Source organism: Malania oleifera, chromosome 8 (genome assembly GCF_029873635.1).
Source record: "Malania oleifera isolate guangnan ecotype guangnan chromosome 8, ASM2987363v1, whole genome shotgun sequence".
In the NCBI taxonomy this organism is placed as follows: Eukaryota; Viridiplantae; Streptophyta; class Magnoliopsida; order Santalales; family Ximeniaceae; genus Malania; species Malania oleifera.
Window position 1 is genome coordinate 96,161,074 of NC_080424.1, and position 12,219 is coordinate 96,173,292.

At 38.8% G+C, this 12,219-nt stretch overlaps 1 protein-coding gene across 2 annotated transcripts; it reads left to right on the plus strand.

Annotated features, from left to right (window-relative positions):
- The first annotated feature begins 282 nt into the window (after window positions 1-282).
- Window positions 283-12,219, plus strand: LOC131163017 (DUF21 domain-containing protein At1g47330). 2 transcript variants are annotated; one of them, XM_058119704.1, is made up of 12 exons: window positions 283-708; window positions 1,135-1,211; window positions 1,303-1,386; window positions 1,491-1,604; window positions 1,782-1,868; window positions 2,061-2,200; window positions 2,284-2,371; window positions 8,963-9,036; window positions 9,218-9,408; window positions 10,099-10,364; window positions 11,339-11,385; window positions 11,672-12,219. In XM_058119704.1, exons 1-12 carry the CDS (start codon window positions 531-533, stop codon window positions 11,757-11,759), a joined length of 1,434 nt encoding a protein of 477 aa, XP_057975687.1. In that variant the 5' UTR covers window positions 283-530; the 3' UTR covers window positions 11,760-12,219. The 2 variants fall into 2 exon arrangements, with proteins under 2 accessions (XP_057975687.1, XP_057975688.1); XM_058119705.1 differs by lacking the exons at window positions 10,099-10,364; window positions 11,672-12,219 and having other exon boundaries at window positions 302-708; window positions 11,339-11,391.

The window sequence follows — 12,219 nt, forward strand, 5'->3', positions numbered from 1 at the left end:
CATCGTCTGACTCTCCTTTCCCCTTCTCACCCTCGGCCTGCTTTGCGATTTGCAGAGAAAAATGAAGGAGGAGGACGTGAAATAACAGAGTAAAAAATGTTAGACCATCCAACGTTTTTTGGCTGCTACGTGTCAAACAACATGTACCTCTCCTAAGCTAAAAGGCGTGTCTTTTATTTAATAAATGCTAGGTAATCGAGCAATTTTTAGGACAATTGAAAGGGTGAAATAAAGTTAAGTGAACTTTTCTTATATATTTTTAAACAAAATAAATTTAAAAACGGAAAAAAAAACCCTTAGAAAGAACCGTGGCTTAGGTGTGAGCGGCTACACGCAAGAACGTTGCCGCGAACGTTGGCATTCCAGCTCCCGAGTGTCGTTCGTTGATCTGCGCAAATGCTCATTATTCTGTGATCAAAGGGAAAGCCCTGCAGCTTCGAAACTGCACAAGCGACTTCAGATCAAGCAGAGAAAGATAAAGGGGACAAACCCCCGATTCAGCGGACGACGAGAGAGAGAGAGAGAGAGAGATGGCGACGGATGCGGGGTGCTGTGAGACGAAGTTCTGGGTGTATGTGGTGATAATCATAGGGCTGGTGGGCTTTGCCGGCCTCATGGCTGGTCTCACTCTGGGTCTCATGTCACTCGGCCTCGTCGACCTCGAAGTCCTCATCAAGTCCGGCCGCCCCCAGGATCGCATCCACGCCTGTATCTGATTCTGATTACACTCTTCTAATTTCCACTCTGTTTTAGTGTCTGCACTGTTTTGGTTTGAGTCGTCCAGTTTGGAATTGAAAATCCAGGAAAACCCATTGAGGGGCAAAACAATCTTTGGGGGTCTTTTAATTGTGAAATTTGCATTGGTTTCCTATGACTTACGTCGACTTTAACTGTCCCTGGTGATACAGCGAGTTCATGAATCCACAGAGTTCGTTTTTTTCTGACTACTAATTTAGGGATTGGACTACTTGAATAGAGTTTACTTCTTGTTGTGATTTTCTCCATCATGTTCTGATTAGGCACTGTGTCAACCCACTGTGTTTTGATTAGGCACTGAGTCGACCCACTGTGTTTGGAGTGTAATTTTGAGCTTAGACATTACTTGTGCGTTTATATCTTCCTGCTCTTCTGCAGCTAAAATATTCCCAGTAGTGAAGAATCAGCATCTCCTGCTATGTACCCTTTTGATTGGCAACTCTTTGGCAATGGAGGTGGGTTCTGAAAATGGAACTCGGGTTAATTTTGACTGATTATTCTTTAGTAATGGAGGTGTTACTCGCTCACTAACATTAATGTTGGCAGTCTCTTCCCATATTCTTGGACAAGCTGGTTCCTCCATGGGCTGCAATTCTCATATCAGTAACTCTCATCCTCATGTTTGGAGAGGTGGGTTTTTCTCATTTTCTTGCTTGTTATGCGTCGTTTGTTTTGATTCTCCGGTACACATAATTATAGTTTCTGTTCTTGGGTATCTATGCATGATTTTGCAGATATTGCCACAAGCAGTCTGCACTCGCTATGGCATGACTGTTGGAGCCGCAATGGCACCCCTGGTCCGTGTTCTTCTTATGATGTTCTTCCCAATTGCTTATCCAATTAGCAAGGTATAAATATTTTGTATTATGGATGTTTGAGGGCTCCTTCTCTCTCTCCTCCTCTCTCAAGGTGGAAGTTGGTTAGTTATCTGTGAAGGAATTTGGCGAATGGAAAGTCATATATGTAATCATTTTTCTCACACTTGGGACTGTATGTTTTCTTTTGCAATGCTATATGATGTGCAGGTTCTGGATTGGATGTTGGGCAAGGGACATGCTGTTCTTTTACGAAGAGCAGAGCTTAAGACGTTTGTGAATTTTCATGGCAATGAGGTGTTTTAGACATAACTTTTTCTTTTTTATGCTTTTCAAATTGCTGCCTTTTGTGCCATTCACATTGTTTAGTGCGTTGAACTTGGAATTTCGTGGATTTATTTTTTCAATGACGGGTAACATTCATCTCATGTTCACATTTTAATGGCCAACCTGTTATGAAAATTAACATTCCTGAAATTTTCTGAATAGGCTGGGAAAGGTGGGGACTTAACACATGATGAAACTACCATCATTGCTGGAGCCCTAGAATTGACTGAAAAGACTGCGAAAGACGCCATGACACCCATATCAAAGGCATTTTCCCTTGATCTGGATGCAGCTCTTAATTTGTGAGTTTTGTGGCTTCTTGTTCGGTCCAATTATTATATTTAACTTATTCTTCTCATGTACTGATTCTCTCTCTCTCTCTTAGGGAGACTTTGAATGCTATAATGACAATGGGTCATAGTAGAGTTCCTGTTTATTCTGGCAATCCAACAAATATAATTGGACTTATCCTGGTAAATTTTTTTCGGTGTTATTAGCATGTATTTTTCATCTATTATGACAGCATAGCATGCTTCATATTTTTAATATTTTGTGTTCTCAACACACAATCTTTAGAGGTTGAGGGCTATTTTGGCCAAGGGCTAGGGAAAGGCCTATACTTACCTAGTTAAAGAATTTAATGGATAAAGAAGCTAAATTATGGTGAAAAAGCAACCGTTTGTCAATTTGTTGGATACACATGGTTTTGATTATTGTATAAGTTATCAATTTTGACAAAGAGTTACTTTTGTGGTGGTCTTGCTGGGAACACACCGTAAATTTGTGAAAATTGTGGAAAATTAATTAATTTTGGGGTAAATAAGCCAAGTAGATGGAAAATACTTTACCGCTCTTCTTTTTGTTTTTAATCTTGCCCAGGGGTCCCTTTTTGTGCTATCTTGATTTGTGGTTGAACAAGTAGTTCTTGTTGTATCATATGCAATGCGAGGGTTACTTGGAAAAGAAAAATGCAACGTGATCATCTAGTTTGAAATCCTTCTTCTTCTTCTTGAAACTAGAAGTGATGTCATTTGTGAAGTTAGTTTTAGAATGACCTCCAATAACCTGGATGATAAGTGGTAAGTCAAATTGTTTGGGTTAGAAATTAAATCTAAAGTTAAAAGGCAATTTTGGAGGAATTTGATCAGAATTTCCCCAAAAATTGAATTTAGATGAATAATCAATTGCAATTGAATTTCTTTGTGTTCGTAGTTGTTAAAGGCAGATGGGTATGTGGGACCTAGGTGCGTGCTTCACAAAAATGAGGCTCACATTTATTTAAGTTGTTTATAAAATGTAATGGATTTTCAATTTCTAATCCGACCACCAATGATGGATATTTGAATGCAAAATAATATAAGGACTTCAGTGCCAAAAAAACACCAATCAGCTAACGACATTAAGAGAAAAGGAAACACCAACTACCAATCATAGATTCATAGTTCAACATAAGAACCTGAAAAAAAAAAAAAAGAAAGAAAGAAAGAAAGAAAAGAATACTGCTGCAAGTTAGAGCACAGACCTTAAAATCAAAATCTGCTAGGCAAATTTTCTTGTTTTATTGGCTGATTGACATAAATTAGCAAAGCCTATTTTGATGTTTGGCATAAATTAGCAAACCCTATTTTGATGTTTAGTTGGCATAATTAAAGCTCATTTTGAGGCCCAAACTGACCAAGCTGGACCAAATTGAATATTTTCGGTGTACATTCTCCCAGTTCAGTTTGTCAAGAACCATATATTTTGCATTAGGTGTGGAGTTTTCCTAAAAGCTTAGCCCTAAAATTATATGAGAAAGGGTGGGGATAGAATGGAAAACAGAACAGAAGAGAATACGATAACTTTTCTTTCTCATTATCTCTCCCCTAGCCAAAAAAGAAAACAAAAAACCAAGAAAGAAATGCAGCATAATTTTATTTTAAATTTTTTTAGAACATAAGAGAAGGTTCCACCTAGATTAAACAGGAAGAGTAGAAGAGATGAGAACATGACACGGTTTCGCTGAAGGAAGAAGGGAGTCAATCTGCAATTATAACTAGATTGCTAACGGTCTTGGAGAGGCTTGTGATTAAACTTCAGGACTTGAGGTGGTTTGAGAGTTGATGTGCACTTTAAGACCAAATAATAAAGAAATATATTGCTCAATTAGGCCAACAGTCTCCCGTTGCCAGACTCGCACATGCAGAGACCAGATGATGAACTCCTATATTTTCCTCATTGGAATCTTTTCGCCATCCTTCTACCCCATCTTCTACCTTGCAATCATGCCTTTAAAACCCTATTCCTGGGACCCAACTTCTCAAAATCAGGCCTTGTTCGTCTTTGTTCCTCACGAAACCAATTGCTTCAAAACAAACTGCAAAATCACTCATTACTGTTTAGGCCTGCCGACAAACGGAAGCCAAATCCTTACCTTAATATTCTCCATGTCGTCACCAAGAGGGCCAAACGTGGCTCCTTCAATTTCCAAGGAGGATAGATACTGGCTTTCGAAGGAACTTAGACTTTTTTGTTTCTCAAATACACCAATCCCTTAGGTGAAAACCTTGAGGACACTGAATCACTTTGTCATAAAGCTAATGCCTTTGGCTGCTTCATATCACTACTCTCTAGTGAAGATCCCAGGCAAGGGTGATTCAATTGGTGTGCGTACCAGGAGCAAAGGAGGTGATGGGATGGAAGAAATTCTCAGGGGCAGTTTTGGGAGAATCACTGACTCGAAGGAACTCGAAATAGTCCCTGCACTGCTTGGGTTGTGGATCCTGTAACTCCGTAAGCAAGTAGCAAAACAACCCTCTATGGAACCAACACCTTTGATTTTCATGAGACTGCAAGCTCCACCTCGCCAACATGGCGAAAATGGAGAAACCCCTACAAGAGGGGCTTCGATGGGAAAGGAAAGTTTGACCAGGGTTTCTTTTATCAGAAGAGAGAAAGGAAAAATCTTTCACAATGTGGGAAAGATTTTGAACTAAGTCCTCCCTCTGATAAAGCTAAGGATGTGAGCCATAACCAAAAATTAAAAGCCCAAGAAATTAGGCCTAGTGTTGGAGCAACCCAGGGAGACGAAGCTTACGAAGGTCTACCCATTAATAACTTAGCTATTAATAAAGAAGAATTGATGTAGGGTAAGAAACAAGACCATGGGAAGATCCTTGTTGGAGAATAATTGAGTAGAATTATGTCAAGCAATTGTTCGGTTTAGCTAACAGTAATTGTGTGTTTAGTTTAATTAGCACAGGATCATGTGTATTTGGGGTATTTTTTGTAATATTTGTGTATTTTAGGGGTGTGTTTGTAGTTTCATGTAATTTTAGGGGTATATGTATAATTTCACTTGTTAGAGGCTTTCTTATAAATAGTGTGTGAAAGACATGTAGGAGGTTATTGTTGATGAATTTGAATTGAGAAGTTAATGTGTGATTTCCTCCTTGTAACTCTCGTCTTCTCTCTTCTTCTTTCTTCTTCTTCCCTTTTCCTCTCCAACATTCTCTCATGGCTGCAGATCCTTGATGCTCTCATCAAGAAGGAAGGCAGAATGGGCTCGTGGGGAATTTCTTCAATGAGGAGGCCCAAATGAATGCTGGTCAATGCCTAGGTTTGAAAGGCTTGAAGGTTATGCATCTTCATCTAAGGCAGGTTGCTCCAGGGGGCTGTGGAGCGAAGGAAAACAAATGGTTGAAGCTGATGATAGTGAGGTGGTTGAAGGCTTGAAGCCGATGGAAGTGATTTTGTTTCCATTGATCTTGATGACCATGAGAGCACTTCCTTAATACTCTTACGGGCCCGAAGATGAGGACTTGTTGATTGAGCACCTATGAAAATCATAAGAGATCACAATTATTTAGAATACAAAAGATAGCCCTTCTCCTAAAGTTACTCTCAATGTGAGAGGGGAAGAGGGGATTGCAATACTATATTATCAGAGTACTTTTCCATACTTTTTCAGAAAAAGTACTTTTTTGCAAGTGTTCCAGATGATCCCTAAATTGTTTCACAAGGGGCCAATGGGAGGAGGAAGAATCTGATCAAGCAGTTGGAATTGGGTAAGTGAATTTTGATGTGGGACTCTAAACAAATATGGGAGGTGATTACAGATTTCTATAGGAGTTTGTACACTGAGAGTTGCATGAGTAGACTGAGGATTGAAGGTGTCTAATGGAGCCGTATTGAAGAAAGCCTTGCCAGATGGTTGGAAAGGCCTCTTGATGTTGAGGATCAGGGGACAGTTTTTGTATTGGACAGAGACCAGGTCCCAGGTCCTGAACTTCATCATGGCCTTCTTCCAGGATAGCTGGGAGGTAATCTGAGAGGACTTATTGGCCTTTTATATCGCTGTTGCCCCTAAGAATGAACATTAAAGAGGGTGAAGGATTTCTGTTCGATGGTACTAGTCTCTACAAAATCCTTTCCAAGGTTTTAGTTAAGAGACTTCAGAATAAGCAACAACAATTACTCTCGAACAGTCTGTCTGTCATTGAGGATAGATAAATTCTAGATGTTGCCCTGGTTGCTAATGAAGTGATGGAAGATGTGAAAAGAGGGGAGGGAGGGGAGTCTTGCTTATATTGAAAAAGCCTATGACATGGTAAGCTGGAGCTTCTTGGGTCTGGTGTTGCCTAAGAACAGTTTGAACGCAGTTGGGAGAAAGTGGATTGAAGGGTGCCTCTCCATGGCGACTGTCAGTTATGTGAATGGCCAACCTAGGGAATGGTTTTAGTCCTTTTGAGGCTTGATAAAAGTGCCCTTCTCTCCTCATTTCTCTTACTCTTTTTGTGGATGTGTTGACTGTTGAGTAGGATATTAACCATGCTCGTAGTCTTAATGTGATTCAGGCTGTCAGGGTTGGCAGAGTGGATGTCCCATCTCCAATTTGCTGATAACATTTTATTTTTCTTGAAGATAGTGTGCTGAATTTTTGTAAGACTCTTTACTTTAATGAAAATATTCGAAAATATCCTGGGCCTTAAAATCAACATGTTTAGGAGTGGGTTAGCTGGTATCAATGTGTAGGTCTGAATTAGATGCCTTGGCTAACTTGGTTGGTTGCACCATTCTGGAATGGCCTTTGACTTATTTAGTTCTCCCCCTTGGAGGCACTCTAATCACTCTTTGTTTTGGGACCTAGTGGTGGAGAGAGTGGTTAGTGGGTCGGAGGGCTGGAAGAGGGATTACTTAAAAGGTCACATCACCCTTATTAGTGCAGTTCGTTCCAACATCTAACGTTCCAATTTATTAATTTTTTTTTCTCTCTTTTCAAAATTCCAGTTGGGATGGTAGAGGCCATCTTGTTAGCTGGATACGACTAGGAGACCTAAGTTTGAAGGGGGTTTAGGCCTTGGGAGTACGATGTCTAAAAACATCTCTCTAGTTGGAAAATGGCTTTGGAGATTTCCCCCTGGACATTGACTCCCTTCGGCACATGGTTATTAGAAGCAAATATGGTTTGAATCGAAATGGATGGGTACCAAAAGAAGTGATAGTACTTCTCATGCAAGTCCTTGGAGATTCATCTGTCAGATAACCCACTTATTCTACCCTCTTATTCGCTTCCGTGTTGGAAGTAGAAATCTCATGGTTTTGGGAAGATATTTGGGTTGGAGATGTTTCATTGGAGTCCCTAGTTCTGGGTCTCTTTAGGCTATCCAGATTACATAATTCCTCAATTGTTGATTTCTGCTCTTTGGAGGGGGGCTCTCTCTCTCTCTCTCTTGGAATTTTTTTTTTTAAATTTTTTGAAGAAATTTCAATGATAGAAAGGTTGTTGATTTAACTATTTTGCTGAGTACTGGATACTTCCCCACAAGAGATGAACTGAGGATCTGGGCAGTTGACTCTTCTTGTTCTTTCTCCACAAAATCCTTCTTCTCTTAGCTCATGAAATCCTGAGTCCTTATTCCTGCCCCTTGAATAAGTTTTTCTGGAAGAGGTTCCTTACAAAATCAGAGTTTTCGTGTGGACTTCAGCCCTTTACAGAATTAACACCAATGATTTGTTGCAAACAAGGAGATCTAATAAAGCTATTAGTATAAATATGTGCTTCATGTGCTCTGAGTCAAATGCAACTGCTGCCCACTTCTACCTCTGCTGTCAGGTGGCCAAGCAGGTTTGAGATATTTTGTTTTCAAGCTCTTGGTGAGGCTATGTTGCCAAAGCTACTCCCTCCAGCCTTCTTTGGGATAGAGTTGTCTTTCTCTTGAGCTCACTCTGTTGGTTTTTTGTAAGGACTATTATTGTCAGATGTTGAGAGGGACTGGAGGGTAGCTTTATTATATCTGTCCTCTTTGTGTTTTTCTGTTTTTTAGGAGGATCTCTTATCCTCTGCCCCTTGTAAATTATTCTCTTTCCTGTTTATGTGTTAATTTTTTTATCAGAAAAAAAAATGTTGCCCAATTATGAAATAGAAATGCATGAGGTGTGCCTCTTTGAACCTCACCAAGCATCTTAAAGGTTGCCTTGATTGGGGCTAGCTGAGGCGCAAAGGCTAGTGTCTCTTGTCGCCTCACACCTTGGTGCGCTTTTAAAAACTACGTTTGTGTTATCATAGAAATACATTTATACCACAAAATCACTTTTCTTCAAGCTGTCCTGATTCCCAAATGAGCTCTAACTATGCCAATGTCATCTTTAGGGCCTTCTGGAGTTTACGCAGTCAGTCCCTAGGATCGATGATGGTTGCATATGCTAGCAGCTGGCTTGTAAACTCAAAACTCTTATTATCATTGTCCTGGATCCTTTTTATTTTAGATAGAGCCTTGATTTGGGAAAGAAGAGGTGTGGGTTTTTTTTGGGGGGGGGGGGGGGGGTGGATCGGGGTTGTAAGGCAACAATCTAGCAGAGCATTTCAGGACCTGCATTTGTGACTTCAAGTTGAGAGATAAACCTTTATTTTTTGTTGTATTCAGTTTCTTTTGAAGTGAAAACCATGGTGCCTTAATTGAGACTTGATCTAGTTTACCAATCACTGTAGTTGTGATTCATTCTTTTCATTTGTTATCCAAGATTGGATGTGCTCTTCATTTTTTTCCCATTTAACTTGTATCTTCCTTACTAACCTCATGCAGGTTAAGAATCTCTTAGCAGTTGATCCAGATGATGCGGTTCCTTTGAGAAAGATGATCATTAGAAAAATTCCTCGGTAAGGACAAGACCACATCTTCAACTCACCTTGTTATGTGAGAAGATTCCTCGTGCCTATTGATTTAATAGTAGTTACTGGCCCTTTATAGCGCAGGACTGAAAACCTGCTTATTAATTTATTAGATTTTGCTAGAATCATGCATATTTATTCCTGTTCTGCTTCTCTCTTACTTATTCAGGGTTTCAGAAAACATGCCTCTTTATGATATTCTAAATGAATTTCAGAAAGGCCATAGTCACATTGCTGTTGTATTTAAGGACCTGAATGAAATGGAAGGGACCCCGAAGAAAACCAAAGGGGGTGAACAGCTTGAGACTAGGCATAACTCTAGTAGACACAGGGCCAAGCCCAAGGCAGTAATGAAAAAAGGTGAGGATGTATGAACCAGCATTAGTAGTTTGTGTTTTTCTTTGATATATGTGGAACCAAGTCCTTTGCAATTTATATTCTCTTTAGTTAAGATCAGTTTCCATGTAACTTAATTACCCTTAGTCTTCATATTTAATCTAACTTATTTTATGTCATCATGACACGGGAAATCTTCTGAATTTTTAAGTCTGCCATCAATTCGACACATAAGTGAATTTTTAAATCAGATAAGAATTTGTCGGTCTATTCTTCCAAAATTACCATGCATGATTTCATAATTTATATCTTGATTTAAAAAAAAAAAATTCAACAAATTTGTGTTCGACTACATTTTCTTTTTCCCCTCATTATTCAGCTACACTCTGGATGTATTTTTCAAAATATTCAAAATTTAAAATATCTCAGATACTAAATTTGTCATTGTGTTCGTACTACATTTATGTTCAGATCTGTTCTTCTTCCTTTATGCAGCTACAAACTGGATGCATTTTGTGTTTATCTTTTTTGAAATCATCCTAAAACAAAGCATCAATCAGTTTCACTGGTTATGCCTTAAGCACTCTTATTATTTCTGTTAATTATGTGGCATCATGTTTAATGCTGGAAGCAAGATTTAGCTCACTTGTAAGTAGGATACCTGGTCTCAATCCTTTGAAATGCACAAAAGTGAATTGCTTGTTGGATTATCAGAACATGATGAAGTGAGCTCTACTGCTATAGCTCAGAATTTGGGGTTTAAATTGGAGTCATCTGATGTTCTTGCCACTGTAATTAAAAGTGATGGAGATCAGCAGATTAAGAAAAACCCTTCTGCCATTCCTCCCTTCAAGAAGCGACACAGAGGGTGTTCATTCTGCATTTTAGACATTGAGAATGCGCCCCTTCCCAAGTTTCCATCCAATGAGGAGGTTGTTGGTGTCATTACCATGGAGGACGTCATTGAAGAACTTCTCCAGGTATGCTTAGAAGATGAAATTTTGATTAGATATGATTTAGCAGACAGATATGAGGTGCATAAAACCCACCATTATTTGGTACTGCATGTTGTTTTTGTTGTATACCTTCTCCTACAACAATGATGATGATGCTAATCATCATGATAACAGCAAGCACATGGTTCCAGTGTTATGGATTTCAGCACTTTCAATGAAGGTATAAAAAAATTTAATGAGTTGATTAACTAACTGGAAGTTCTATTATGGACTTACATTTGCTTAGAAGAAAGAGAGTTATTAATTGCCCAGGAAGTGTGGTAAGATTGGTGCATAGTTACCACCAAAAAATGCTAAGAACCTAGCATGCTGTGAATTGGAGTGGGTGCTCCAAAACATGGTATATTTTCATTTCAAAACACTAAATCTACCAAACTGCAGTTTAAATTAACATTTTCCATCCAACTTATTTATATGAGGATATAGAAGAAAGAAGGGGAAGGGAAGAGGAGGAAGAAGAAGAAGAAGAAGGGAGTAGTGCTGTACACTAGGGAAATAGGAACTTTTGGAAACATAATATATGAGGGAGTAGGACATTGTCTGCTTATTTGAGGCCTGCAATTAGTAAAATACTGAACTGCTTTCATTTTTTTCTTGATGGCTGTTGAGGTAGCATTTGATTCATTTTTTGGCCAATGTTTGGTGCAACTCTCTTACATTTTAACATGTGAAGTTTTGATGCTAGTTATCTTTTCCGCTTTTTGGTTTTTAATGACTTGACTAAGTTTTCAAATGTATTTTCGTTGTTGTGGGGCTGGCTTCAACATTCCCTTGAATGTGGTCAGCTCTGTTTTACAGCTTTACTTATTCGTGTACTGCGGAGCTGACCAGTTCAAGAAACACTGCATATGACATGATTTGCTATCTATCCTTTCCTTTTTAATAGTGCTATTCCTTTTTCTTAATGGTACAATTTTTTTTTAATGTTTTTGCCTTAGGAGGAGATACTAGACGAGACTGATGAATACGTAAATATCCACAACAGGTAAAATCTGATTACTTGCTCTATCCCTTTGTTATATTGCTTGCATCAATTTTGGAAACAGGTTAACTTTGACTGCAATATTTTTACCATTATTTTGTATTATTTAAGCATATTATTTGTTCTCATTTTCAGAAACCGAACTTGATTTTAATCATCTAAGTTGCATTTTTGAGTTTAAATATTCATCATACAATTTACTGTTTTTCATTTTTGGAAACAAAAATCTAGACACGAGTTTTAAAATTCTAATACCAAATGTACCTTTTTCTTTTGGGGATGAACGCAGGATAAAGGTCAATATGCATGCATCTCAAGAGAAGGATCCGAGCTTGCAAAGTCTGCAACCTTCTTCAAATTTCAGTCTCCAAAATTAACCACCCAAACATGCCTCCCTAGTTGACAGCTTCAGGTCTGACACCGATGCTATGTATACCAGCAGGGCAATCCTTAAGCAGCTCAAGGGCTGGAGTCTTGTTAAGAGAGCACTGAGAATTGTTCCTGGTATGATTGCTGAACCTCGATAATTCATGAAGTGAGCTGGCTAGGATTAATTGTTCAAGAGTATGGAGAAAGTAGCAGCAGCATACTTAAGCAACCTGCTCCAAATGAATGGTATAACTGTATTTATGCATAGAACGGTTCTTGCTTTGTGCCTACATTCCTGTTTTATGCCGACTTCAATCCACTGTAAATTGTCATGGGACAATATTGTTGTGAATCGAGATGGAATTTGTTCGTCACCTCAAGAAGTTCAAAGTTTCATTCGATTCAAGTCAAGTCATTTTATAAACAGAACAGTTGGATTATTTGATATCAGATTGCTCAATTCACAAA

Bases quoted from the DNA above. Each gene is read 5' to 3' on its own strand.
- LOC131163017 (XM_058119704.1), top strand. From the start codon at position 531: ATGGCGACGGATGCGGGGTGCTGTGAGACGAAGTTCTGGGTGTATGTG. The intron at 9,037-9,217 runs GTAAGGACAAGA...TTACTTATTCAG, and splicing joins ATCATTAGAAAAATTCCTCG to GGTTTCAGAAAACATGCCTC. The intron at 11,386-11,671 runs GTAAAATCTGAT...GGATGAACGCAG, and splicing joins TACGTAAATATCCACAACAG to GATAAAGGTCAATATGCATG.